The sequence below is a fragment of the Parus major genome, chromosome 2, assembly GCF_001522545.3.
Source record: "Parus major isolate Abel chromosome 2, Parus_major1.1, whole genome shotgun sequence".
In the NCBI taxonomy this organism is placed as follows: Eukaryota; Metazoa; Chordata; class Aves; order Passeriformes; family Paridae; genus Parus; species Parus major.
Genome location: NC_031769.1, coordinates 142,881,084 through 142,909,062, shown reverse-complemented (window position 1 = coordinate 142,909,062; position 27,979 = coordinate 142,881,084). Strand labels below are relative to the sequence as shown.

Genomic DNA, 27,979 nt, shown 5'->3' with positions numbered 1-27,979 from the left:
TGATAGAATGAAATCAGTTTACAGAACACAAATGGAGACAGTTTTATATCCAAGTGTGTACATGTGTCTATGTGTATCATGTACATTTACGTTATGGACAAATTGAATTATGGTTGCTTTCAAACAGGCTGTGAAGACTTGAAGAAACTTGACCTGACCGCAAATTTCATTGGTGAACTCTCCAGCATTGAATCCCTAAAATGCAATATTCATCTGAAGGAATTGTTTCTAATGGGTAACCCATGTACTGAATTTGAAGGTTACAGACAGTTTGTAGTGGCAACTCTTCATCAATTAAAAGTAAGATTTTAAAACTTAAATTTAAATCCAAATAAAGCATGAGTACTGTTGACTTAAAATACTTATCCTAAACAAGATAAACACCTGTACTTGGGAAGCTAATAGACTTTTTCTTAATGTTCACAGGAAATTAAATTATATTCCAAAGAATAAATTACTTCAATAAATAATATGATAATTATTAGTTCTATTCTCATGTGGAACCACAATTATTCATTAACTTTCCTGTCATCTTCATTGGAGATTATTAAACAAAGGTTTTTTTGTTTTGGTTTGTTTTTTTTTTCCAAATAAATTTATTGTACAGTTCTGGCACTTTTTTTCTTGTGGTTGTTATATACAATGTATTTTTAAATTATTAACATGATCACAGAAAGTTAGTGGGTTGCTGGTACCATTCCAACAATATGTACTAAACCTGTAGTGCAAGACAGTAAAAAAATACAAGTTGGTATAAAATTGCACTACACTGCATTGGCTGTAAATAGATAATAGAGATTGTGGTTTTGTGCTGTGACTGAACTGATGTAACTATTTCCTGTCAATGAAACAGTCTCAGGCCTGAAATATGTTCTCACAATTTTCCTCAGAGAAACACAGGCACTTCTTAACTTATTAAGAGTAGATTTAACTTACTCAGTTGGCAGTAAACTTACACATCAAAAGAAATAATTTTGGGCTGAATCAAAGTCAGACAAAGACCAGAAATGTCTGAAGGGACTCTCTCTACTGTATAGTCTAATAAGACTAATTAAAATTCCTGGAAAATGCTAAAAGCAGATCTTAGACACGCAAAACCATTTTCAGATCTGAATGGCAAGTTACTGTTAATTCTTTGTAATAAAGCATAACTTACATAGTGCTATTGATATGTGAAAGATGCGTTTCTAATTATAAGAGAACTTTATTAAAATTAAACTACAGTCTAATAGATTTATTGATTTGGATATGTTTATAATATCTCATATATTTATATTGATACTTTTTCCCCTTTTGGAAGTATTTGGATAGTAAAGAAATAGAACGTTCGGAGAGGATTAAAGCACTTCAAAACTATCCAGAGGTGAAAAGGAAAATCAGAGAACAGGAACGAACTTACCTTCTCAGAAGGGCCAGAGAAAAGGAAGAGGCTCAAAGAAGGATGCAAGAAAGAAAGGATGAGAAACAGAAACAAATGGACTCTAAGCTTGGATTTGACAGGTAACTGCAACAACAGCAACGCTTTGTGTGTAAATGTTATTATTTTCTTTTTTTTATTCACAAGTTTGTCTTTTTTCATTAAAGAGTTCATGTAATTCCACTTACATATTTTTGTTCATCTTTGTTGTTGATTCAATCAAGCAGAATTATTTCTCCTCATGCATGTTATCTCTGATGAAAAATACAATTAGTTAAAAACATATTATTGACCTGCAGACAGTTCAATAGAATTTTTTCTTCCAAAACTCCAACCTAAGTTGTTTGGGTGCCAAAGCAGTGTAATTAATAGTTCCTTTCAAGAGAACAGCTGGAAATTGTTATATGAGGTAAAGCAGGCATTCCAGAGAAAGCAGCTGTTCAACTATAATTGCTTTTGCCTTAGCATTAAAACATCTGAAGATTGAAATGGAATATTTCAGGCCTTTTGCTGATTTTCCTACTTCTTCCACTTCATGTCTCTGATACTATCTATCCTAGCCAGCAGGATTTTTGTCTGGGGTTCATCTTCTACTGCACCTGCCACCCATCTTGTTTTTAATCCAATAGAAACTGTCTCATGAAGCTGCCTGCAGAACTTTTTCCTCATAGATCACACCTGTATCATAAATTCAGTTTTCTCTCTCTATTGATAGAGATCTACAGAAGCTTAGAGCTAGGGAGGAAAAATTATTCAGGTGTTAAGATTGAATTTGAGGAGATGCTCATTGCTATCTTATAAATTTCTAATCTGTTGCTGCCTGATATTGGGAATTCTTAAACAGCACACGGACTGAAGGTTTTCTCTCACCTGAAAGTTGTGAGGGTATCTGAAAATTGTTTTTCTGAAATTAAATCTGTTGAACTATCTCTCAGGGTTTTCAGGGGTTTAGGTATAGGTATACTATCACTCCATAGTCAGGTAAATGAAAAACATTATGTCAAAATACACTTTGTTGATTGATAAAAGAAGCAGAGCAGAGAATGTTTTCCAAATATATAATATACCATTCTTCATAGGAATTGTACAGTTATTATTGGGTAAAAAAAATATTATTGCAGTAATGTATTAACTAGTTACTTTTCCTTCATTTCATTGGGATAATATTTCTGTGATCTTGTACAGCCCAGACTCCTTACAGGGAAAAGCCAATCATGCAGAAGGAGATGGAGAGCGGGAAAGATACAGAGCAGTTGAAAATGATGATGAAGACAGAAAATTTTGGGAGGAGCCTACACCATACACTCCAGAATCTAGATTAGAAACTCACAGATATATTGAAGAAAAACGGAGAGCTAAAGACAATATAAGGTACTTTTCATTTTAGTATCTTTGATAAATTGAAGAATGAGAAATTTTCAAAGGTACAGAGAACAAGACAAGTGATTGCATGACATTAATTATTACTGAGAACTGACAGCTTGAATGCCTGTTGCTTGTTAAAATAGGCTTATTCCGTCCAAACTAAATATTATTCAGATTGTTCATTTTGTTTTCTTTTGTTTTCCAAACTTAATTTAGGTACTCCTTATTTTATTTTTCCTCAAAGTTTTAAAATATAGTTTGTTTTTTCAACTTCATTTTATGGAGTTTAGAAATTTCACTTTTTTTGCAGCTAGCTGTTTTGTGTAGTTCAACATTTAACATTCTTCTAAAAACATTTATCCACAGTGCAGATTGCATTATGTAAATGCCATACAGGCCATGCTACAAGTGTTTTGCACAAGTGGAATTTCAGGCACTTTTTCCATGTAACTGAGAAACTTTTTCTCATACTTGATCAAAGATATTAGTCACGAGTAATAAGATTATTTCTTTTATCTGTGCTATTTGACATGGTGAATCTGAAGAAGTTTGGTCACTGAAGAGCCTTTAAAACTTTATAAATTTGTTACTGATTTTGCTGAACATGCAAAATATATTCAGATACTAACAAAAAAGCCCCAGTATTTTATTGCTGCTGGCTTATCAGTTCCACAGACATTGTAAACAATGTCTTTTTGTTTACAATGTCTTTTTGTTTACAATGTCTTTTTCTTTTTTTTTTTTTTCTTCCTCTCTTTTGCTTATATAACACAATTTGTGCCAGAGATTTTTTTAGCTGTTCTTTTTAAGGGCTTGCTTTTTACAATTTTTGTCAAGGCTAAGTATTGAAAAAGCTGGTCCTAGGGAAGTCTCCAGGAAATCTGGAAATGTGCATAACTTGTTGCTATTATTAATTCAAATTCTAGCACTTTCCTGGAAGAACTACTGTGAAACTCAGATTCTAGCCAGTTCGAGTTTTGCTGTGTTTGGAAATGCCTTGCTTTAGTCAAAAGCAAATGTGTTCCAAATGCTTCCCTTTGAAGATTCAAGGACAATCCAAATAGTGTTATAATAAAGATAGAATAATTGATTTCTGGATTTTTCTAAATTTCCAAGGCATTTAAAGGGTTTAAAAATCCTTTCATGGCTCATTTTCATTTGGTGTTGAGAAAGTTTCACGGCATCTCCTTAACATGGTTCACATGAATAGACAATTTCATCTGGGAACAGATTATTAAAAGCTAACAGGTGGTAGAATATAATTGGTGAGGTGTTTCTGAGAACATCTTTAGAACAGAGTGGTGGTTCTTCACTTGGCATTTAAGTGTCAAGTCTAGGAATTCAGGTGTGGAGACTGGCAGCCCACAAATCCCACATGAAAGCTGATTTATATTACAGAATAGTGTTTAATACTTGGATAATTGTCTTTCTTAAACAGAAATTGGTTTGATGTAGTCATTCCACTATGTCTACTTAAGTATTTTTATTTCTTTTTCAAATTCATTCTATATATAGACCAAATTTATTTTTATGGATTTTTTCCCCCAGGGTGTTCTAAATCTATAATATTTTATGTCTATCATTAGTAATTTGTCTCTAACATTCTCTTAATCTTGAACTTATAGTAAGAAATAAGTTCAGGAACAAAAAAGAAGCAATGCATTTTTATTGGGGTTTTTTTGAGAAATATTCTCCCTTTTAATATGCTGTCTGAAGTGGCCATACCCACTATATCGACCAGCTGAAGAGTGGATTAATGCAACTTGACAATTACACTGCTGTATTTTTAAAGAAAACTCCGTATTTTTACTTAGGTGCAAGCTGACTTTCTTTCTCATGTTACCAAGATTCCGTGCTCTTCCTTCCTTTGCTCATGTACTAGACATTTACATAGGAAAATACCAGTATTAAAAGTCTTAATGATCTTGCTGTGATCTACTTTGTTTGGGCAGATAAACTTATGTAGTTGGTTTGTTGTACTAAATGGAAGTCAGATACAGTCTAATTGCTAATAGCTGGAAATGGATAGTGAGTTTTGAAGTAATATAAAAGTACATTATCAATACATCAAGAATATGTATTGCATTTTTTGAACAAAGAACACAACAAAAAATATAACATATGCACCAACAAATTATATGTCTGCCCTTTGGTCCTACTGTATCCTATTTGATGCTGCTTGTAATCTTTTGACCATTAAAATTCTTTTTGGTAGAGCAAAATAGTGACTGGGAGACAGATGCTCTTTGGAGGTAGGCCAAGCACTTGTTCAGTGGGAGTAATCAAGTGAGCACAAATAAAAATTCTTTAGAATTGCTTGCCCATACATCAAGCCAGTTATCAGTGGCAACACCTCGTGATAAGTTTCACCATTCCTAACTAGAAAAACGTCCCATTTCTTACATTTAAGGAATCCCTGGTTTTCTTGTGGTATACCAGATAATTTGATAGATTTCTGTTTGATAATGGGCATGGTGACATGCAGAAGAAGTTACTGTCCATGTAGTACATGGCTTTATAAATTATTTGCTCATCTTTAGATGATGTTCTTAATGTGCAGTTGGACCTGTGATGCAATCTGGTTTGTTCCTGAACTAAATTGTAGCCTTAACATCAAATACCAAATAACTCTTACCTTTTGCCATCCTCTTCTTTATTTTTGCTATTAAAAATAATAATGTAACTTTTTAATGATTAACCATAAACAATTTTTCTTTCTGTTTTGTTAAGGGAATCAAAAAAGAGAGAGAAGACTTCTTGGACACTGGTCACTGCAGAAGGAAAAGTTCTGAATGTGAATGTGCCTAAGTATGTATGGTTAAGAGGTTAAATAGTCTAATCTCTCTGTAGTTGATTTGAGCAACTATTTCAATATATGTGACAATCCAAAAATAAGAGGCCTGAGAAATTCTTGTTGCAGTATTATATTCCTTGTGGGAAAACTGTATTCTAAATTTATAGTCTGGTGCTGGAAAAAGAATCAATTTTTATTAAGTGTTCAAGATTGTTTAATTTAACATCTTTGTCTTTAAAGACTGAAGAACTTGTATTTCTGTAAAAGGTATAAGATATTTTAGTTTTTTCCCTTCTATAGTAAGGCTTTTTCTTGGAGCATCTTGCTAATAGTGTAAAGTTTAACTGTTGAAGATAAATGTGTATGAGAAGCCACTTTAATTGTGGAAAAATACATCCCAGTAATATTTCTGGACAAAATCATTCTGTCCTCTGGTGATGGGTGTAAAACTGTCAATATTGGGAAGGATAATCAGCCTCTGTGGCAAGAGGCCCTGTGGCCCTGCGTGGTCTCCATCAACAGAGGAAGGGGATACAGGGCAGTGTCTTGTGTTTTACCATTGACCATGGCACTTGAGTTTTTGGGTGTTTTGGAATGAGTTTCCAGGGATATCAGCCGTTGATTTTACTTGAACCAAACCTTCATTTTCTAAGGGAAAGCAGGAGACTAAGTGCAAACATTATTTCCTCATAAATAGCTCCCCATAGGGCTTCCTGCAGGAGACTGCAATGGGAAAGTGTCCACTTTCTGCTGTCCTCTGAAGTTTTTCCATTTATGACCAATTTAGCTGCCAAACCAAATCTCTGAACATGCTTATCATTAGCATGAAGACTGCTTTCTAAATCTTGGAAATTTAGAAATGCTTGCAAATTCAAGGAATTATGTGTATGCACAATTTTCAATAGAATAGAGAGAATTAAAAGTAGTGGAAGAGTTTAGTGTAATGTTTCGTCTTTACCAGGAGATACTTTCCATTGTATTGATGTACTTTTTTCAGTAAAAATGTGTTGACTGAAAAAAAGAAAAACGGTATCATTTTCTATTCCAAAAAAGACAAGCCTAAAATCTTGTGTTAATAGAAGTTGACAATGCCTCTAAAACACAGAGACATTTAGACTAAATCTCTAGCTCTCTTTTTTAGAAGAAACAGAGTTCACTGTTAGTAGCATTGCTGTTTGTGTCACCCAAGTTTTCTGAATTTAGTCTGTGGATGTGCCCACATAAAGCCAGACCAATGAGCATTTTTTGTCTTGGCTTCAACAAGAATGTCACAGCTGTTCAATGCAATCTGGCAGTGTATTGGAGAGACATAAAGAGAGAGATACAAGAAAGCAGATGGTGTTCTCCAAAGTTTTTGCTTCAACATGGAAGTCTCCTATCCATAAAAATGTCCAAGCTTCTCTGATGTTCTTTTGGAAAGTTAGCAAGAGGAATGGCTGCTTGCTGCTGAGGACAGACTATTTCTCCAGTTCCAATTAAGATTCTTCCTAGAAAATTTTATAATTCTGTCCTTTTATTCACCCTTCATGTTTTAGTGGGTTCTCAAAAGCAGTGAGGCAGGAAGACAAAAATTGCCTGATCAGGAAGTAAAGCTGTTTTGTATTCTTTGCACTTTTCCATTAAAAAATACCTGCAAACTACAACCTCTTTAAACCTTCTTGCAAATTGTCTGTATCAGAATATAGGAGAGCAAAGATTGAAAAGTATAACTGGAAAATACTCTTATTGCTGAAAAAATTTATAATCTAATCTGTTAACATTTGAGCATCTTTCCACTGCCTGAACCAAATTTATCTAAATATTTTAATGTCACTGAAATAGCCCAGATAAATTATATTAAGCAAAATACTTTCATTTTATACTAATAACTAATTTATCAAAAACTTCTTATTTGTAGGTAATTTCATTCTGGATTTTTTTCTCTGCTTTCATACATGCGAAATGTTTGAGTATGTGAGCAGAACTTGTAAGTCTAGACTAGATCTTACAGTTGTAGAAATAGATGGCATCAATTTATAACTGTTAACATTCATTCTCAATTTTAAGAACACAACAACACATCACAAACACTCTGCTAATACAATCTACAGTCTCATTTTCAACAAATAGAAAGCTTATAGAATCAAGGGTATTTTACAAATCATGTTTTACTTTGGAAATGCATAGATATTTATACTTGGGGAAAATTATTTACTATGAACAAAAGTGCATTTTTTTAAACATACCATAAGATTAGAATTACAAAGTTCTGTGTTTTTCATGCATTTTGGAACTGTTTTTTTCTATGAAGATGTAATAGAGCAGACAGATTTCACCAGCAGATGTCTCTCTTTCTGCATTGTCAGAATGAGCTTAATTTTAACTGACCTTCAACAGAGGATTTTTTTTCTTTTTCTTGTGATGAGTAGGGAGGACAGAAAATAAATGTAAGAATGACCTTGGCTCAAATGCCAGGGTTTTTTTTCTGCTCATGGGGCAAACTGCAACTGTTTCTAAATAATGGCATGACATAATTGTCTAAATGGTGTTTGCCTTCATCTAAAATTGCTAACATTTGAACTATGCTGTAATGTTTGCTTATTCACTCCAGTAGTATTTATCCTGGAGATGTTTCTTGTCATTGTTATTAGGCTTCATTTCTCTTTGAAAGATGATGAAGAAAACAACCAGATCATCTTGGATCTCGCCGTTTACAGGTCAGGTCTTTTTTCCCCATAGTTTTTGCCACTCATAAAATGTAATACAGTGTTTCATTTATTCTGCTCTCTCTAATGGGGACTTTTCAAGAAGAAAACAAATAATATAATGGATAATGGAACCAATCTCAAAACCTGTGCCAAAGAAGTGAAGCTGAAGAAACCAAAGGCCCTTCAGACTACTCTGTTAATCCTGAATGGAGACTGTGTCTAACAGTCCTTTTGGGAACTGATGTTTTCTTCAGTCCACAGGCAGGTGTCTTTCACACCTGTTCTTTTATATATATGTAAAATCTTTTATATTCTTCCTTTGCAGATAGGGGCTGTAGGGAGTAGAATTTTTTGCTCATGCTTTCACCCTAGAAATGCTTCAGTACATGAAGTTCATGTGCTTCTAGTTAAATTCTTCTTCTCCCTGAGACAGAGTACAGTAGCCTTGTCTTATTTTCCTTGATTAGCGGAAAGAGTCCATGCCTTGTGCCTATTCTTGAAACATACCAGAGCATTGCTTAGAAGAAATTTGGTTTAACCAGGCAAAATATTACAAGGAGATAGTACATATACTGCTAAGCCTTACAATGACCTTTTTCATTTTTCAGGAAGGGTCTGGAAAGCCACAAGTTTATCTATCTCTAATAGAAATGTGTTACATAAAACTTGAACTAGTTTTATAGTACAGAAATATTATTATTTCTGTGCTATGAATTCTGTTTATATTCTGTGCTTATTATTATAAGCCAGGTGTGCTTCTCTTGAAAGTCATTAATTTCCCTCAAAAGAGATTTGCTCACTGTTTCTGATTTATAAGATACAGATCTCTTTCTGGAACCTCAGAAAATCTATTCAGGTGTAATAAATAATTTAGGATCATTTAGATTGGAGAAGACCTTCAAGATCATTAAGTCCAGCCTTTGACCCATCATGACCTTGTCAACTACACCACAGCATTAAGTGTCACGTACACTCATTTCTTGAACACTTTGGGACCCTAGGTAGTCCATATTTTAACAGTCTGTGCTCACTTGTAAGAAATGCAGACTAAAACATTTGAAAAAGTCACCTGTAAAATAATATTGTAAAAGCAGGGGAATGGGAAATACATACTTGTGCATTCCCATGAGTCCCATCAAGTGTCACATAGTGAAGAGCAGAGGTAAAAGTGGAGCTTTTACAGGTCACAAATTTTGTTTGAAAGATTTAAAATTCCTGTCTTTTCTGGGAAGGGAAAGTATATCTGGTCATTGTTTTCCAGCAAATTCTGTACAAAAAAGAGAATTTTTGTTAAAATTTTAGTAGTAAAACCTTCAGAAGGAAAAGTAGCAAAATATTTTCACAATTTTAAATAGTATGTAGGTTAATTTTCATATTAATGTAAAGCACTGAACTAACAGATGAAAGAACTTTTTGTTTTCCTCAAAGATTTTTAATTCTTGTTGTTATACAATAGCTGATGTCATAGGCTTGACTGAATTGAGACATTATTTTAAGTGACATTCACAGGAAGATCATGGGATGTTTTTTTCCCAAAACTTTAAATCATAATAGTATTTTGAAAAATTTAATGACTTAAATTTAAGCTTGTTCTTTATAAACTAGGAAATTTTGAAGGAGCTATATGGTCTGTTGTAGATTGATTAATTTTTTTATATTTCATTTTGAAGATATTTGGACACTTCTTTACTTGATGTTGATGTGCAGCCAACTTACATACGAGTACTGGTGAAGGGAAAGGTTTGTGACTCCTTACTACATCCAGTTCAAGTCAAGAGTTAATGTTTGCCATATTTATTCAGTGCACTCTGGATCTGACTTCTATAAGTTACCAGCCATTTGCATCTATGCAGAGAGAATGTTCTTTCAATACCAGCGTCATTTTGAACCATACATAAACTGTGGAAGTCCTATCCAGAAGATGTACAAAGCCTGAAATAAAATTTCACTTTTCTTCTCTCTTCTTATTCCCTCCACACAATGTACCATAATTCAGTTTAGAAGAGAGCTTCCTAGTTGCCCTAGGCTAGAATTTAGCAATTTCACAAACTGAAATTTAGAGTTGACAGAAACCAATGGATGTATATTCTTTCCAAAGGGCATTTAAAATGTCATTCCAGTTTTCTCTCTTCTTGGTGGTTTTAATTTTATCATCATTTTTAAAAAAAATTCAAAGTACTTCCACAGTAAACCAAAGTCCCTATTTTTAACCAAGCCAACTGCATAAACAAAACTTGAGAATTGCTTTACATCTAAATAGACTGGATAATCTTTCTCATTTAATTGCTAATATAAGTCAAGCATCATTTTATAACCTTCTTTAGAAATGCCACTTCAGGAATGGCAGCAATTCAGGAACATACATCTGACTCTACTTGTAAGCAAAAGCTATTTAGCATAATTTATTAGGTTTAGTAATACCTACATAAAGTGAAAGCAGTGTCCTTAAAATCAAAATACGTGTTAGTGGTGGTTTTGTATTTGTTCTGTCCATGTGAAGGAAAGAAAAATATTTTAGCATGATATACTTCAATTCCATATTGTCTCCTAGCCATTTCAGCTTGTGCTCCCTGAGGAAGTGAAGCCAGACAGCAGCTCTGCTAAAAGATCACAAACAACTGGTCATTTAGTTGTCACCATGCCAAAGGTATGTAAAATAGGAGACATCACACAAAGGTCCTTAAATGTTGTGAGTGCTTTGGGAATGTTTCTGAGTTACAGGTAGCATCTGGCTTGCTAAAGATATGCAGTCTAGCCTTTCCCATCAGAGCATATTTTCCAAAAAAGGAACATTGAATAAAGACAATTTAATTGCAGAGCTAAGCCTTAGTATTTAAAATCCCTCTAAAGGAACATAATGAAAATGAGTATTATTAGAAATTTGTATTTCCTTTACTTCAAACAAATCAGCTTTTAATATCCTAAAAGAGACTATGTAAAACATGAAAATGTTAAAGAAGATTTATAAATAGATATATATTTATAAATAGATAAATAATGAAAAATAACAAATACCTACTTCTGTTTTTCACTTGTGACATAATAGGAACAAGTCAGTTTATCAAAATTTGTGAGGCACACATATGTATGAAGGTTACATATTTGTTCAAATAAAGGGATGATGCACTACTCTTGAGTTCTCATGTGTTTGGAAAAAGAGTTGCTTAATTCATTTTCCCTTCATGCTCTGCCTGGCTGGAAAGCATCCTCTGACCAGCTGTAGGTTGTGACAACACGGTGTTTCAGCTGAAACTGCTTGGAGCAGACAAGGAGCTGGAAGTTCTAGGGACGTGGAGCTCCAGAGATGAGAATGGATCATATGGTGGGGTTCTGGATACTGAAGGAGAAGTTAATTAACTGCAGTATCTTCTGCTGTTATGCCTTGGGATGGTTGGGTTGCTTTTAAGGCCTCTGTAGGACATCTTATACTTTCGGCTTTTGGAATACGGTAACCCCACCCAGGGATAGTTACCGTAAATAAACAATCTCTTGGTGCTGTAGCCTTACCCTTCTGGCTTTTAGGAAGTTTCTGTTTTGTGTAAGGGCAGGGGACATGTGTGAGTCCACCAGAACATACCAAATACAGCATTTCTCTCTGAAGGAAGAAGCTATTCAGGTGAAATAGCTTCACCTGCTATATGGGGTCATTTTTGTCTCTTTGTGCTGATTTAATTCCAAGACCAGTTAGCGCATCTAGTAGCTCTAACTTCTGCCTTTTTCTGTTTGTGGTTCTTACCTTCTACACTCCAGTCCTGTACCATCTGTCTGTCCCTCTGAGGACAGCTCTGCACCAAATCACAAACTGCCACTCTAGCATCAAACATGCATTTTTACCAGAAACTGTAAGAATACTGAAAATTGTACTTATTTGGTTAAGGTAGTTATTTTCTGAATGTACAAAATTCACTCAACTGAGAATTTATGTTTCCATAAATATATTTGAAAATGAGGCCTTGACATTTGCCATTTTGGATAGTGTAATTTTCAAATGTATATGGATTCTTTTGTTTAATAGTTACTTTTCTTTAAGTACTGTCAGTTTTCTGTCCCATACCCTGCTTTTTTTACTCATACATCTTTGTAGTTCCTTTGTGGATGATCAATGCCTTAGAAAATGTAAGTATTTCCAACTGTCTCTGGATATATTAATTCTGATCCCTGCCTATAAAATCATACCTAAATCAGCAAAATGAATATTCTTTCTTCATACTGTGATTGAAAAGTGCCATGTTCCATTATTAACTTTATATTTAAGCTACCTTGATATTTTAGCTACATGTACATATTTTGTCTAGCCTGAGGCTCTGGAGCATACTTTATCTCAGGATACATGATTCTCAGATGTTGTAAAACATGAGGAGAGAGAAGCACTATAGAATAACTGGCTGGATGTTCTCAGCTTGGCCTTGGTTTGGTTAAAACTGCTTGAGTATCTTGGACACAGTCAGAGGTGCATGAATGCTGCATGGTGTCTTTGTTGTCAGTGGATTCTGGAAAGCAGCTTTGCAGGAAAGCACCTGGGAGTCTTGGTTGCCACGAAGTTGAACATGAGTCAGCAATACCCTCTTCTGTCAAAGAACACCAGCTGTATCCTGAGCAGCATTTGGAGCATTGCCAGCAGGTGGAGGGAGGCCATCATCCTCCTCTGTTCATCACTGGTGAGAGACACATGGAGGAGTGCTGTGTCCTCAGTGCAAGAGAGACATGGACATACTGGAGAGAATCCAGCAAAGGGCCACAAAGATGATCAAGGAACTGGAGCACCTCTCCTATGGGGAAAGGCTGAGAGAGCTGGGACTGTCCAGCCTGGAGAAGGCTCAAGAGGATCTTATCAATACACAGAAATACCTAAAGGGAGGGTGCAAAGAGTCAGAGCCAGGCTCTTTTCAGTGGTGCCCAGTGACAGCACCAGAGACAGTGGGCGCAGACTGAAATGCAGGAGTTCCCTCTGATGACCAGGAAACTCTTGCTGTGAGGATGACTAGGTGCCTGCACAGGTCACCCAAGGAGGTTGTGAATCCTCCGTCTCAGGAAATAGTTTAAAGCCAGCTGGGTGTGGTCCAGTGGGCTCAAGTGGGCCTTGCCTGAGCAGGGGGCTTGGACAAGAATACCTCCATAAGTCCCTGCCAATCTCCAGCATTCTGTGATCCTATGAACCTCATGGATTTGCTGACCAAAGATGGATCTGTGTTACTTCACTGTAATTGCATGTAACAGATACTAATCTCTTGTTCACTGTTCTTTTTTAGTCACAGAATCTTTTCTCTTCCACTAGCACTGAAACAGAATACTCAGTTTAAATTTTGGGGGCATAGATCCTCTTCAGATTATCTCAATCCATAGTTATTAATGGGATATAATATAGGAAGAAAGGTAAATGAATAATGATTGACAACAGGAAGGCAAATAGATATTTTTCTTACTTGAATATTGTGGCTGATTTTATCAATGCTTGAGAATACTAGTTGGAGATCACCAACTTAATGGGAATTCTTCTTAGTAAGATAAATGGAAGGCCAGAATTAATTCAATCTCTTTCAGGCTGTATCAGTGACAAGACAAGCTTAATGACTATATTGCACTGTATTATATCCTTTTGTTCCTAAAAAACAGTTACCAAAATAATATTTGTTTATCAACTAGGTAAATGGCCTAGCACATTCCTTACATAACTGAAATGTTGTCCAGTAATCTAGAAATAGTCTCCTATAATAAGCTTCATGCAATAATATCCTAAAAATATCTCTGCCTTCTCAGTAACACAGAAATAACAGAAATCTATCTGAATTCTAAATGTTTTTCACCTGTTTTAGTGAGCTTCTGATCAGGTTTATAAACCTTTAACCATTCATCTTCCAGCCTGTTTATAATTCCCTAAACCTTGAAAACAAAAACAAAACCTTTTTATTTGCCTCTCTGATGACCTTGGCACACCACAGATGTTGCAGATAGTAAATTCCACATCAAGTAAAAGAAAGGAATAATTCTCACATTCATTTCTAGAACCATATTTTTAACCATATTACTTGCTACACAACAAATTACAGCAGAATGGATGCCTTTCTAAGGTAGTGCTTACCTTTTGGAAGGTTGTCAGAAGAAACTGAAGGACACAATGTTCAGTGAAATAATGTAGTGACATTTTAAAAGTGTAGTGTTTATACTGCAATAATCCATTGTATGGAGATTTTGCATGAGTAAGGTGTTGATAATGATGACATTGTACATGCCTCATGTTCTGGGAAAAATATTTATGACATGAATCTTCTCAGGTTTCTCTGTGCTCTGGCAGCATCATCTTTGTGGATGATGCAGGAAAATTAAAAACTGGGAGATTCTTTAATGGACTTTGACTAAAATTAGCATATTAAATAATATGATAAACAAATGATTTCATAAAATGTAATCAGTAGATTACAACAACATTTTAATTACTGCCTGAGTAAAAGCATCAAACCCCAGTGTTATTAACAGGCATGTTATATTTAGGTTTCTGAGACATTCTTTGTCATGTTTTAAAACTTCATTTTTCTTAATTTAGTGAGTCAGAGAAAAAAATTTGGACTTTTGATTAATTTTTCATTATATTACCAGTCACAAATGAATGCTGACAGCTTTTTATTGCCTGGGCTTTCAAAAGTGACTAGAAATTTAAAGATCAGTAAGAGTTAGATTCCTTTATTAATCTAAAAATAAAAGTGGTGTATACTGTGCATGTCAGTAGTATTTGATAGAATTATTTATATAATTCTCACTTATCTAGGTATGGTAAATGCAGTAATATTTCATTACCATCAAAGGCATGTGGAGGCACAGCTGTGGAACCCTAGAAATCTAATAATCCTTCAGTGTAAGTGTGTTTCCTGGAAAGCCTGTTACTCAGAGGAATTCCTATTGTAGAATAATAAAGCCATTGCAGGAAGAAAAAGGTGGACAAAAAATAGGGCTTTCACATATTCCTTCTGTTTTCTCAAATATACTCCAGATTTTATTTAAAACCTCTATATCTAGAATCATTTGATAATGATCTTAAAAGAGGCTGCATTTTCTGTTTTCTAATTAATCACAGAATCATAGGGTATGCTGAGTTGGATGGAACCCATCAGGATCATCAAATCCAACTCCTGGCCCTGCACAGGATATCTCAAGAACCCCACCATGTGTCCGGGAGCATTGTCAAAGTCCTTCTTGAACTCCTTCGGGTGCTGTGACCACTTCCCTGGGGAGGCTGTTCCAGTGTCCAAACACCCTCTGGGTAAAGAAACTTTTCCTAATACCCAACCTAAACCTCCCCGACACAACTCCAGGCCATTTCCTTGGGTCCTGTCACTGGTCACCAGAGAGAAGAGATGAGTGCCTGCCCCTCCTCTTCCTCTCATGAGGATATTGAAGACCTCAATGAAGCCTCCCCTCCATCTCCTCCAGGCTGAAGAGACCAAGTGACCTCAGCCACTCCTCATACAGCTTCTCATCCAGACCCTTCACCATCCTCATGGCCTCCTTTGGATACTTCATGTCTTTTTTAGATTGTGGTGCCCAAAACTGTACACAAAAATGTAAATATTAGAAGTCATAGTATTAGTATCATAAATATTAGTATAATAGAATAACTTTCAGAAAGCTTCATTTTATCAATTTAGTCCATTTTCCTGTATATCACAGGCTTCAAATTTCACTGTTTCACTGTTATCTTTCCACTGAGCCGAAAGTAGGCAAATCCTAACCCTTCCCTAAGTTCCAAGGTCAGTTCTTGTCAAGGATGTATTTTCTTACGAGTGCAGAATCAGCATGTTTCTTCACCATCCTTGATGGTGTGCTCTGAGGACAAAGTAAGGAGCACGAGTCTCAAGGGGATAAATGGAATTAATTTCTGTTTAAAAAAAGAACACTTGGAAAAAGGGAAAGTAGAAAGAAACAAGGCTTTCTTTCCTTCATCAGAGCATGTATAGATCAGAGGGATTCAGCCTCTTCAGACTGATTTCCAGAAACAGACGATGGAAGCTGTCTTTATATCATTTGGGGTTCAGAATGGAGACTAAATTCACAAGGCTTCTGGAAGAGACTACTCTCAAATCAATTGCACTATGAAAGTCAATACAATGAACTATTTGGTGTAGTTCCTATTCTTCTTTCAAACATTTAAGGGATCCCTCTCTCATGCTGTTCTTACAAAGGGAAAGATCCTTTTGCAATGAGATGCCCTTTTGTCTGTAACACATCTTCCAAAAAATCACGGTGGACGTGTTTTCTTTGAGAAGGGGAATTCATCTGGACTTTGAACCTAAGTTTCCTTTTTAGCAAAGGAGCTGAGGGAGTTCGTGATCACTTGTCATTTGTGTGATTAGAAGTCCATACTAAAGCTGATTTTTTAATAATAATGTCAGAACAAGTACTTACTTGGACACCAGAACCAAAATGCAATCAGTAATGTGCATTATTAACAAGGTGCTAAGATGGTATATATTTAAATGCAAGTAGATGTATATATTTAAATACTCTTTCATGTATAATTTTATAAATGTTTGACTATATTTCCATTCAGATAATTTGGTTTAATTTGCCTTATGTCTCTGTTCCTTGCTGAGTGAAGAGTGTTAAAATATAACAGAGTAAATGTCACAAGAGAAAATTTATGCAGACGCTCTCAATTTTCTATTTTCGAAAGATTATTTAAATGCTTGAAAGCAAAAGTGTCAACTTTTATGAGAATTCTGTTTTGTCTATTTTTGTTTTAGGCTAAAGAAGTAATCCTGGCTAAGCAAAAAGTTTCAGCTTCAATTAAACATTCTGACTGCAATACACAGCAAAAAAACACAAGAAGGTAATCCCTTTTTGTCTTCTGCTTCAGCTTTATTTTTATAGTGTGTTATTCACATGCCAGAATATGGACTTCTTTTATGTTATTGTTGAAAATATGAAAATATGAAAATACTGATTAGTGTAGAGCAAAAGTATGTCTGAAAGCTTTTAATAACCTATCTGGTGCTGTTTATTAAAAAGTGATCTCCTTCAATAGCAGAGCCAAAAAAACACTTGTTTTTGCCTATCAGCTTCTTTCCATCAGCTCATTCATTGGTAATTGGTATGCACTAAAAAACCTGGTATACGCTAAAACAAAATCACCTACTGAGAATGGCCTTCACAGAGCTCCTTGCTATGGAACCCTACTCTGGAAACCTTTCAGAAAGCAATTACTTTGAATCTCTCTCATGAATGTATTTTTTCACTGTCATACAGGTTGATCTACTGCTTTAGTAAATAGGTTCAAAAAACAATTCTGCAAGGTTTTGTAACAGATCCATCCTATTATATGTGACACCAACTCCAGCCCTTGAAATCTTGTAATTAATGACTGCCCAAGGCAGGTGAATATCAGTGATGCACTATTTTCTGTTTTTACCCTTAGCAAGTACTTTTGTAGATAGACAGTAGGGTTCATGGACACTTGGCCTAAGTACAAGTACCATGATACTTACTTTAATCTGTCCTTTTCCTTTGGTTATAGCCAATGGTATTCATACCAGAATAAGATATTGTAATAGCAAAGTTCCTTAAGCTGTTTATCTGTTTATATTTGAAGTGTTGCACTTGTTTCCTTGTTTGATTGAATCCTGTTAAAAAGGCTAAACAGTTAGTAAAAAATGGCATTTTGGATTGTGACTGTTTTTTGTCTCAATACTTAGGACACTGGCAAAATGGTTCTGCAAGAGTCAGTTGTAATTAATTCTACTTCTTATTTCTAATAAAAATCAAGCATTAACTTCTTGTCTTGATTTGCCTTAGGAGATGATAGGACACCTGCAAGAATTTCTTGAAATTACTAGTTAGCCCCAAGGACTGTACCCTTTCCTTAAGCAGCAGTCATTACAACAGTACATCACTGAGTATTTAAAATCTTTTTAGAAGGTCCAGGTTAAATGGAGGATAACTACTCTCCATTATCCCTGGGAAGTCATGGAAATCAGGTGAAGTCCCTGGTGACTGGAAAAATGGAAATACTGCACCCATTTTTAAAAAGAGTAGAAAGAAGGCTGCTGGGATCTTGTGACCCATCAGCCTCACCTTTGGGTTCCTGCTCTGCCTGGGAATCATGGAACAGATCCTCCTAGAAGCTATGTTGAGGCACCTGGAGGACAGAGGGATGATTCAGGACTGCCAGAACAGCTCCACCAAGTGCAAGGCCAACCTAGTGACATTCTGTGATCAAATGACAGTATCAGTGAACAGATACAGCTGTCACCTCTCTGGACTTCTGTAAGGCCTTGGTTATGGCCCCCCACAACATCCTTCTCTCTGACTTGGTAGGAAATGGATTTGATGGATGGACTGGGTCAGGATTTGGTGGATCAGGAATTGGTAGGATGGTTGTGTCCAGAGGGGAGTAGGCAATGACTCAATCTGTGGATGGAGATCACTGACAAGTGGTGACCCTCAGGGGTCCATACTGGGACCAGTACATTTTCACATCAAGTACACTCTCAGCAACTTTGTGGGTGACTCCAAGCTGGGTGGTGCAGTTCACATGCCAGTAGGTGGGATGTCATCCAAAGGGATGTGGACAAGCTTGAGAGGTGGGTTTACATGAATGTCATCAGGTTGAACAAGGTCAGCTGCAAGGTGGTATACATGGGTCAGGACAGCCCCTGGAATAAATAAAGGCTGAAAAAAGAAAGGATTGAGAGTGGCCCTGAGAAGAACTTGGGGATATTTTGGTGAATGAAAAACTGGACATGAGAAGGCAGTGTACACTTGCAGGCCAGAAAGCCAGCCATGTCCTGGGTGGCATCAAAAGCAACATGGACACCAGGTTGAGGGAGGGGATTCTCCCTCTCTGCTCTGCTCTGATGCAGAACCCACCTGGAGTTCTGCATCCAGCTCTGGGATCCTTACTACAGGAAAGACATGGATCTGCTGGAGCCAGTCTAGAGGAAGGCCACAAAAATTATCAGAGGGCTGGAGCACCTCTCCTATGAGGAAAGGCTGAGAGAGTTTGGATTCTTCAGTCTGAAAAAGATAAGGCCTGGGAGACCTTCTAACAGTCTTTCATTCTAAAAAGAATCTTTTAAAAAAGATGGGGACAGATTTCAAGGCATAATTGTTTTAAAGTAAGAGAGGGGAAATAAATAAGAAAGAATTTTTGTGTTATGAGAGTGGTGAAACACTGTCACCATTTGCCCAGAGAGGTGATGGATGCCCCATCCCTATAAACATTCAAGGTGACGTTGAATGGGGCTCTGAGCAACCTAATTTAACTGAGGATGTAAGTTGCTCATTGAAGAAGGATTGGACTGGATGACCTGTAAATTTCCCTTCCAACCCAAACCATTCTGTGAGTCTATTCTATGATTCTTTGCAAGAGGAATAGTGCTTTTCCACTGAAGTGCAGCTTAATCTTTAATTGCATTACAATAAATAAGTTAATAAAACAACTTGTGAATTAGGAAAATACATTTCCTTAGAACTCTCTGTTTGCCTTTTGTTTTGTCAGCATAGTAAATGTTTAAATAATAATAGGAGCATGGAAGTAATAATGTGAATTTATGCCCTTTCCTGCCAGCTGATGAACTAAAGATATTCTGTGGCATAGTGAAACTCCAAGTATTGTGTTTGATTTCTATACAGTTTTAAGTATTTATGAATCTGCTTCCTGCAGATTTTGAGGGCTGAAATATTACAGGAATATATACCACAAAAGTAGAAGTAGGAAGAGTCATTGAATTACAATTCTTTCTAAAAATAGTGTTTTGACCTCTTTAGCTGAAAAGTTGCTGACTAGCCAGATGTTAAAAATTTGCTGAATAGTTGTCTCTTAGATTACAGAAGAACATTCATTACAGTGATTATACTTGACAGCTACAGATGTCTTAGCTAAATGCTGTCAGACATATAATCTGCCAAACTGTAATGCAGAGCTTTAAATCTCTTTAACTCTTGTTAGCTAGATTACATGATGATATTGTCATTACTTCTGCCATGTATGAGAAACTTCTTCTCTGACTATATATGAATCTGTATTTGGACCATTCAAAGAGGCAAGTTTCTGTGGAAGGAATTTGACAGACTGATCTATTATATTTACAAAGCCTCTATTAATGCAGTAGCTGAGTGTTCCATTCCTTATTGGAACTGGCCTCACAGTTCAGCTGTAAGATACCAAGGTCGAGTTCTCCACAGCTGCGTAGAGGAAATTCAGAGGACTTCTCTGAAGTTTTACTGGAAATCTTAAGAGTAACAGTTACATAAAGTCAAAAGTCCTTTTCTCATACCTTCAGCTTTAGACTAATCTTCCTTTAGTAGCTGGAGAAGAAAAAAATTAAATAAAACTCAAAATGTCTCTAAATGTAAATATATACACATTTGAATTCCTCTAGTAATGAAATATTCATATGAATAAAACCTTTTTCATTAATTTTTTAAGTTTTCTTCTTTTGCTTTTGTTTTGTTGTTTGTTACTATAGATCTTTATATACAGAGAGGCTAATATAGCCAGAGAATGGTTTAATTTGAAGATGCAAAGGAATGGAGTGGCAATTTCTGCAGAACTAAAAACGAATCAGCAAGTTCTGATCTATACACATATTTTATATTGAAGTAAGGAATGTAAAGTAGAGGTGATTTCTATCTTTGTATAGTTCAGGCATTGCAAATCTGACTACCCTAAGTATCTTTTCCCCTCTTAGCTATTCAGAATTGCACAGGGTGACCAAGCCAGCACATGCTCTAGAGAACACCATGTAATATATTAGGTTGGAAATCTGACTTACATTCTACTGGAATCCATTCTTAGTGACAGTAAATATTGTTTGGGGTTTGACAATTTTTTGGTTTTGTTTCAGTTTGGTTTAGTTTTGTTTTTTTTTTAATCTGGATTCTTAAGGAGAAAAAAAGAGAAAAATAGGCTGCTGGATTGTCCACCTCTATCTGCTGGTTAACCCATAAATGCCTTTGAACAGGTTATCCAGTTTCAACCATTTTTCACTAATTCGCTATTAATTCACTAATAATACGTAAGAGACATAAAATACATAAAATTACCTGTAATTTATATTGAACTTGAGACTGAGAAAACTTGAATGTTTTTAATCACTGTATTGGATCACTGTATTTTTCTAGCAAACAAGTCATGATAAGACTCATTAACAGAACTTCTTTTATGGTTTGAAGTTTCAGAGATAAAAAAGCTTTAATTTACTTTTCTTGGATAACTCTTTGGTTATAATTGAGCTTTTCTTTGTTTATTAACTAATAAAGAATAAAAGACTGATGATTTCAAAAATTCTCTATGGCTATCTCACTTGAGATGTAAGTGTTGCTGAAGATGAAACATACTGCAGAGCTCTGTTTTACTGGATGACCCTGATTTAGCTTGGTTCATTTTGGTGGAGAAGAGGCAAAGAACAAATCTGTGTGAAAAAATTGTAGATGTAAAAGTAAGAATCTTTCTTTGGGAATGAGAAGTTCTAATTTGAATTCTAGAAGCAGTCTTTGTAAAGTGTCAGAATACTGCCTTTCCACAGACTGAATGGCTGAAAATCTCTCCCAGTCTTAAATTCCTACAGCTTACACAGAGGGATGTGATGAGTTGGAAGGGAGAGAACTGTGTGTTGTGAAGAGAAATACAGTAGAACAAAATGAGTCATTTCTTCAGGACTAGGAAGGGGAGGTAAGATGAGGTCAGAAACGGAATGGTGTTGCAAATTGATCTGAAAGAACTTTAGGAGGATTTATGTGATCTTTCAGAATGCAAATTCTCAGTGTCTAAACCAAGCACAAACATTTCAATGTGAAGAAAGCCAAGTGCATCTGAAGAGTGGCCTGACTGACAGATGAGTAAATGTGTGCAGAGATCACAAATGACAAATCATTTATCAGTTCTATTGAGATGTAATGCCTTTGATAAACACCTGGGATTAGATCACAAATCTTGAGAGTAGAATAGTTTGCAGAATTATTATTTTCTGGCAATGAAGTTTTCTAGCTGTCATGAAGACATTGAGAACTTTCAGAATGGAAGTAATATTGTATGGGAAAGGAGGAATCATAGGAACTGTAATTCAATTGGCTTCTTAGCCAGAAAGTGTAATCAGATATGACTAAGCAACATGTTAAAAATGTTTTTCAATCAAATTACTCTCAAAGTATGGAGTTATTTGCATTCTCAGAGAGGCCTGGAGCTAATCAAAGTAGAGGGTGTGCATCTCCATCATTTGACTAACGAGGAGAACAAAAGGTGGGGTGCCTCAGAAATGATTTGAAAACTAATTTGTACATTGGCATCTGATAGTCCTTAATGTAATAAAGGTCAGAAGACTTCAGAAATGTGCCCTTCTGGAGAAAGCATTCTCAAGAGAACAGTTCAGTTAGTTCCTGATCAGTGCAGTCTGAAGTTATCTTAGGTTGTGCATATGGGACAAGGACAAAAGTCTGAGGGCAGAGATGGAATTTAAAGTTGCTTTCTAACATTCCATAACTTTGAAAAAACTTCATTAGAATAAAGTGTGTTTTCAGTGTTTGTTTCCTGAGTGTTTAAGGGTTTCAAGTTTGACTAAAAATTTTAATAGTGAAAGGAGAAAGAGTAAGATAATATTATAGCCATAATAGCCATATATAAATTCAGGATCTATTTGTATATTGCAGGTATTGGAGCATATTTCTTGCTTGCAGACAAGGTCACTTTAATCAGTAACTTTTCCATTGTCTAGGGTGATAATGATTTTTTGTCCTGTTTCATTCACAATATTAAAAGATTTGAAAAAGTGCCTCTCCAAAGTGGTTGGTTGTGACTCCAAAGTATCTTTAGATACCCTGATAAGAGAAAGGAAACTTTCAGTCACATGCCAATAACCATATATTCTGGATCAAAGGTATGAGAAATTTCTAGCAAACTAAATTTTATTGAAATTCAGAAGCTGACACAGGGGAATGTAACTGTCAAATCATTTAAATATCAAGTATGGGGATTAAAGACTGTAAATGCAAGTGTAAATTTTCAAGAAATACCAATTTATCAGATATGCCACGTGTCATACACCAGATTGTTCAACAGGCTGCTAGAGTTATACAAAAATTTCTTTATTGTGGAGTCTTCTAATTTTATTCTTAAAAAACCTAGCCAGACTATGTGGAGGTAGAAATAGCCTTTCAAAGGGAAAAAAAAAAGTCAGGAAAAAATAAAGGATTTAATTTATTTTTGTGTGGTGCTTTAGTGTTTGACCATAATTTTTTAGGTAGAGAACACTCAGCAGCAGGTAGCAGTGCCAAAAACTGTGAACTTAATATATTTTTAGACCTGAGATTGAAATAGTTTGCAAACAGTGAGATTTTCAGATATGTTCTCTAGCTGGTGCTTCAAGGAATATTTTTGTTTCCATAACATAACAAAGCAAAAATTTTGCCATTGCTCGTGGAACAGCTTCAGCAACAAGGTGATTTTTATTCTGCCAGTTGGAATTATATGGAAAAAAACATTTTTCTTTCTTCAAAAAATGTTCAGGTGGTTACCCTTGACTTCATCGATACCCAGCCTCTTTTGCCTGGATTGCATGATGAGATCTGTGTTGTAGCTGCACTGATCTCAGCCTAACAGAGTCTTGCTTCAGCCAATTAGTATCATGGTAGCTGGGATACCACTGTAAAGCTTTTCCAAACAGGTACAGAATGTTTGATCATGTTCATGTAAGTACATGAAAACCCACTTCCTTTCTGGAAAAATTCACCTGTGCTTGATTCTCAGTCTTACTTGTAGCCTGTTGCTAACATACTTCGAGATTGATTACATGTGCTGTTGCAATTTTGAGAATGGCTGATGCAATAACTTTTTCATAGCTTGTTGATGTGGATTGTTACTTATGACACTGTTAATTCATTTCTGGAGTACTGAAGTTTATTGTGCTACTAAGCAATAAGATATTCAAATTCCATGATTGTGTTTTTATGAATGACAATTTGTACAATTTTGTTGAACAAATGAGAGATACCACTGCTAATTGAAATACTTCAAATTAAGGAAATTCTTTTCCAGCATGTGATGGAGGCACAAGCTGAATCTAATGTATTCTCATGTTTATGCTTTTTTAGCTTTTTCTGAGGTGCCTCAGATTAGTGGTAAATGATTAGTTTAAGGGTCTGCTGTCTTTGTGATCTCACCAACAGCTACTGATAAAGCAATTCCAGGTCACAGCACATTTCATAACTTTCACAGGAAACATAAATGCACTTTACTTTCAGGAGATGAACATTTTTCAGAGTGTTGCCATACATTGAACACTTTTATGTTTCAGTAAATAGTATAGTGAAATATCAGAAGAAAATAATATTGCTTTATAAATGGAAGAATGTTCAGGGTAAAGAAATAAGACCTTTCTTGTATGTTTTCATTACCCATAAAATTGTACTCTGAGTAATTTTTGTTTATGCCACTATTTGGAAAAGATTTATGCAGATTATTAAAGCAGGCAGCTTCTCTGGCCATTTTCTGCTCAAAAAAAAAATAAAAAAATTATTCTTTTAGTACAAGAAAAACCTAGTGGCATAGAGCTGAGAGAGGTGATTAGGCTGGTGACTGCCTGTTGTGGAACTCCTGCTTTCCTCAGCATAGGACAGGAGCGGAGGAGGAACCCTCCCATGAGCTCCTCTGCATCTCTCCTTCAGTGGGACAGAGACCCTGCACACAGGTGGGGGCTGGGATGTCTGCTCAGATCTCCCAGAGCCTTGATGGAGAAGCATTGGCAGAATCTGGAAGCTGCCCTGCAAAACTCTCTCTGTTTTAACTATAGATGGTGTATTATCAATTTAAATTCTTTTATTGTGCTTTATATACAAATTTTCATTTCCTGTCTTGTTATCCATAAAATGCATTCTGTCACGCAGTGCCTTTGCCTCCCCCTTGTTTGTTCTATTTCTAAGGAGCCTTTCTAATCTCCTGGGTAAAAAGAATTTTCTCACATCTCTGAAGGGTGAGGCACTGTCTTTTCTAATGCTGAGCTGGGAACTGTGACTCAGTATAAAATGGAATATGAAGATGTACAAATCATGTTGTGATTTGAAGAAATTAAACATAATTGTACAATTAAATTCCATTTTGCCATTTTTTCATGTAAACAGTTACAAACTGCATGAGCAGGTTAGATTTTTTTCATTTAATTGTTGAGCTCCTCTATTAGAAAACAACAAGATTAAATGCTGCAAGACAGAGAGTATGTTTCAAATCTTTTATCATCATGTGATGTGCATAGGTTGCCTTAATGAGTGGCCAGTATACATTTCTAAGTGTCATCTGAAAGAGTATCCTTAATAGTAATAGGATCTGAAAATTATATTAAAACTCTGAGTTTTCTTATAATTTAATTTAATTTTTTTCATAATAAAAACATGGTGAGGATTCATGTTGCTAAAATATAAAAATTAGCTGATCAAGGCAGACAAGTTCCCACAATTGTATTTTCTCTATAAATGAAAGTATTTCTGTTTACCAAAGATGGACCTGACACCTAGAAATTAATAGACAGTCAGTGGGAAGGAGCTGAGTAAAAAGGAACAGAAAAAAAATATTTATAAAACAATTGGATTTTAAAAAATTATCTTAGATCAAAAACCAACCATTTGTACTGTGATACCATCAGTCACCAGGTTGTGATATAAAGGGAATTAGAGCTATCTAAAATTAACTTTTGAAGTCTGGAGACTAAGGATTCTCTTCTTAGAGATTTTGTATTACTTTCATGTGTTTACACTTAGGGTTTTCATTTAGCAATCAATTCTCAAGTTACAAGAACTCTTAACCCTGGTTTAATTGGACTTCGTAGCAACCCTCATACCAAAGTCAATGTGTTTATAATCAGGCACCCAAAATAGAACCATGGAATCACATAATAAATTCAAACAGTTCTGTTATATTTGACACTGAAATTAAGTTTTTTCCATTTATTTCCCTCGTCTCAGGAGTGGACAAATTGAGAAGTTAGAAGTGGATCCTAGTAAATATTCATTCCCTGATGTGACAAAGATAATTCAAGAAAAGGAACAAACTGGACAGGGACCTATAAAGCTCCAACCACAGAAGGTTACAGAGCCTAAGAAGAGCTGTGTTGATTTGGAAAATAATGAAGATTTTCCTCCCTTAATTTGAAACATTCTGAAATATTCCCTCTGTAAGTAGTGTGAATGCTTGTATTGAATTCATGACCCTATGTGTAAATAAAATAGAGCTGAAGTTGGCAATATCATTACATTTCCTATAAATAACTTTTTGTATGATGGTGTTTTCTGCTGCGTTTTCTGTTAGTATATTACTATATAATTTTTTTTTCCTAGATTGTGTACTTAGTAAGTTAGAATTAGAATAGAGGTTTTATATCAGAGATTGTAATATCTTCAAACAATTTACTGTCTGGGTTGAGAGATGACACATTACTGCAGGAAAAGAGAAAAGGAAGGAAGAAAGCACTTGTAACAAGATTTGTGATTTTTTTCTCATTAAATTAATAATAGGAAAAATCTCTGTGTATTCCTTCAGTGTTTTCATTTTCATGATGGACAGCAGTAGAAGAAAGAGTATGGTTAAGAGTGAGAGGTATTGCTGTAATCTACCATTCATCACTGAATCTCCAGCATAATGCACAGCTCTTGGATTCTGGAGCTCGCCTAATGCCATGTCTTGAAGGTTTGAGGAGAAAATAAAGAGAAACTTCAAGAAAAAAAATAAGCTGAGTGACCTACATTACCTTCCTTCTGCATTTGTTGTTGTTTATAATGGAAAACTTCATTTGGAAGAGAAAATGCTTCAGATTCAAATCACCTTTTGCTTTTAGTCAAGAGCAAGCAAGTCAGGAAGAATCAGACAATATTTTCTGGTTAAAACTTTTTTTCATCCTTAAGATAGAAGATTAATAAGTTGCAGTTATAACTGTATCACTGTTTAAGTTCAGATGGTGCCCACAGTATCCTCAGCACATAGTCACGTTCATAGCAGAGCCTTTGAAAGTGCTGTATCCCTAATTTTGACAAACATCATACAAAAATGTCAGCAATGGGAATGAAAATATTCCCATTGAATTCTGGGAATTTTTATCCACTATAAAGTGCTTTATGGTTCTTCACAGATGCTTAATGTAAGATAAAGATTAATAGTCTATCTTAAAGTGCACTGAAGAGAAGCAGAAAATATCCATCAACTTAGGCTGATAGCTTGAAATGATGCATTTTTCTTCTGTTGCAATTAGAAATGGATATAGGGTAAAAAAAAATTAAGTTTTGTAATAATGCTGGATATACTAAAAGCTGAAAAGAACATTTATATATTTCAAAGATATAAATAAAAGCTGAATTTGGGCATCATCTGATGGCCTGTCACATCATCTTGTATTTTTCTTTTGCACTGACTCAATTTTTCCAACTCCAGAATAAATTCTTCAATGATACAAACCTCTGAGCCCTGGAATATATTTAATCAGCCCTGCTCTGGTTAATGGAGTATAAAAACATCAACTGCTTTTGCAATATGTCCCAATTCACTGGAAATGCCTAACCTTGCCAGCTGACTATGGAAAAGACATATTAAATTTTATCTCTTGATCTCACTGAGTCGTAAAATTCCCGTAGGGTGAGCATGGATCATTTTCTGGAATGCACATCAAGGTTCTGGATTTGAGATATCACAGGATGGCAGTGGGGCTGCAGCATCTCAGGGACAAACAGGTTCCAGCAAGGGCCAAAGGT

General features: G+C 35.4%; 1 protein-coding gene across 4 annotated transcripts in view; it reads left to right on the top strand.

Moving 5' to 3' along the window:
• Positions 1-27,618, top strand: part of LRRC6 (leucine rich repeat containing 6) — a 35,154-nt gene extending 7,536 nt beyond the window's left edge. For 2 of the 4 annotated variants that reach the window (XM_015618957.3, XM_015618955.3), the window contains exons 4-12: positions 128-300; positions 1,301-1,500; positions 2,603-2,788; positions 5,513-5,590; positions 8,207-8,272; positions 9,934-10,003; positions 10,815-10,910; positions 16,999-17,084; positions 26,204-26,487. In XM_015618957.3, coding sequence (XP_015474443.1) covers positions 128-300; positions 1,301-1,500; positions 2,603-2,788; positions 5,513-5,590; positions 8,207-8,272; positions 9,934-10,003; positions 10,815-10,910; positions 16,999-17,084; positions 26,204-26,390 — 1,142 coding nt within the window. In that variant the 3' untranslated portion in view covers positions 26,391-26,487. Of the gene's footprint in view, positions 1-127; positions 301-1,300; positions 1,501-2,602; positions 2,789-5,512; positions 5,591-8,206; positions 8,273-9,933; positions 10,004-10,814; positions 10,911-15,332; positions 15,519-16,998; positions 17,085-26,203; positions 26,488-26,777 lie in introns of those variants that run through there. The other 2 variants (XR_001519620.3, XM_015618956.3) reach the window with 2 other exon arrangements.
• The last annotated feature ends 361 nt before the right edge of the window (positions 27,619-27,979 follow it).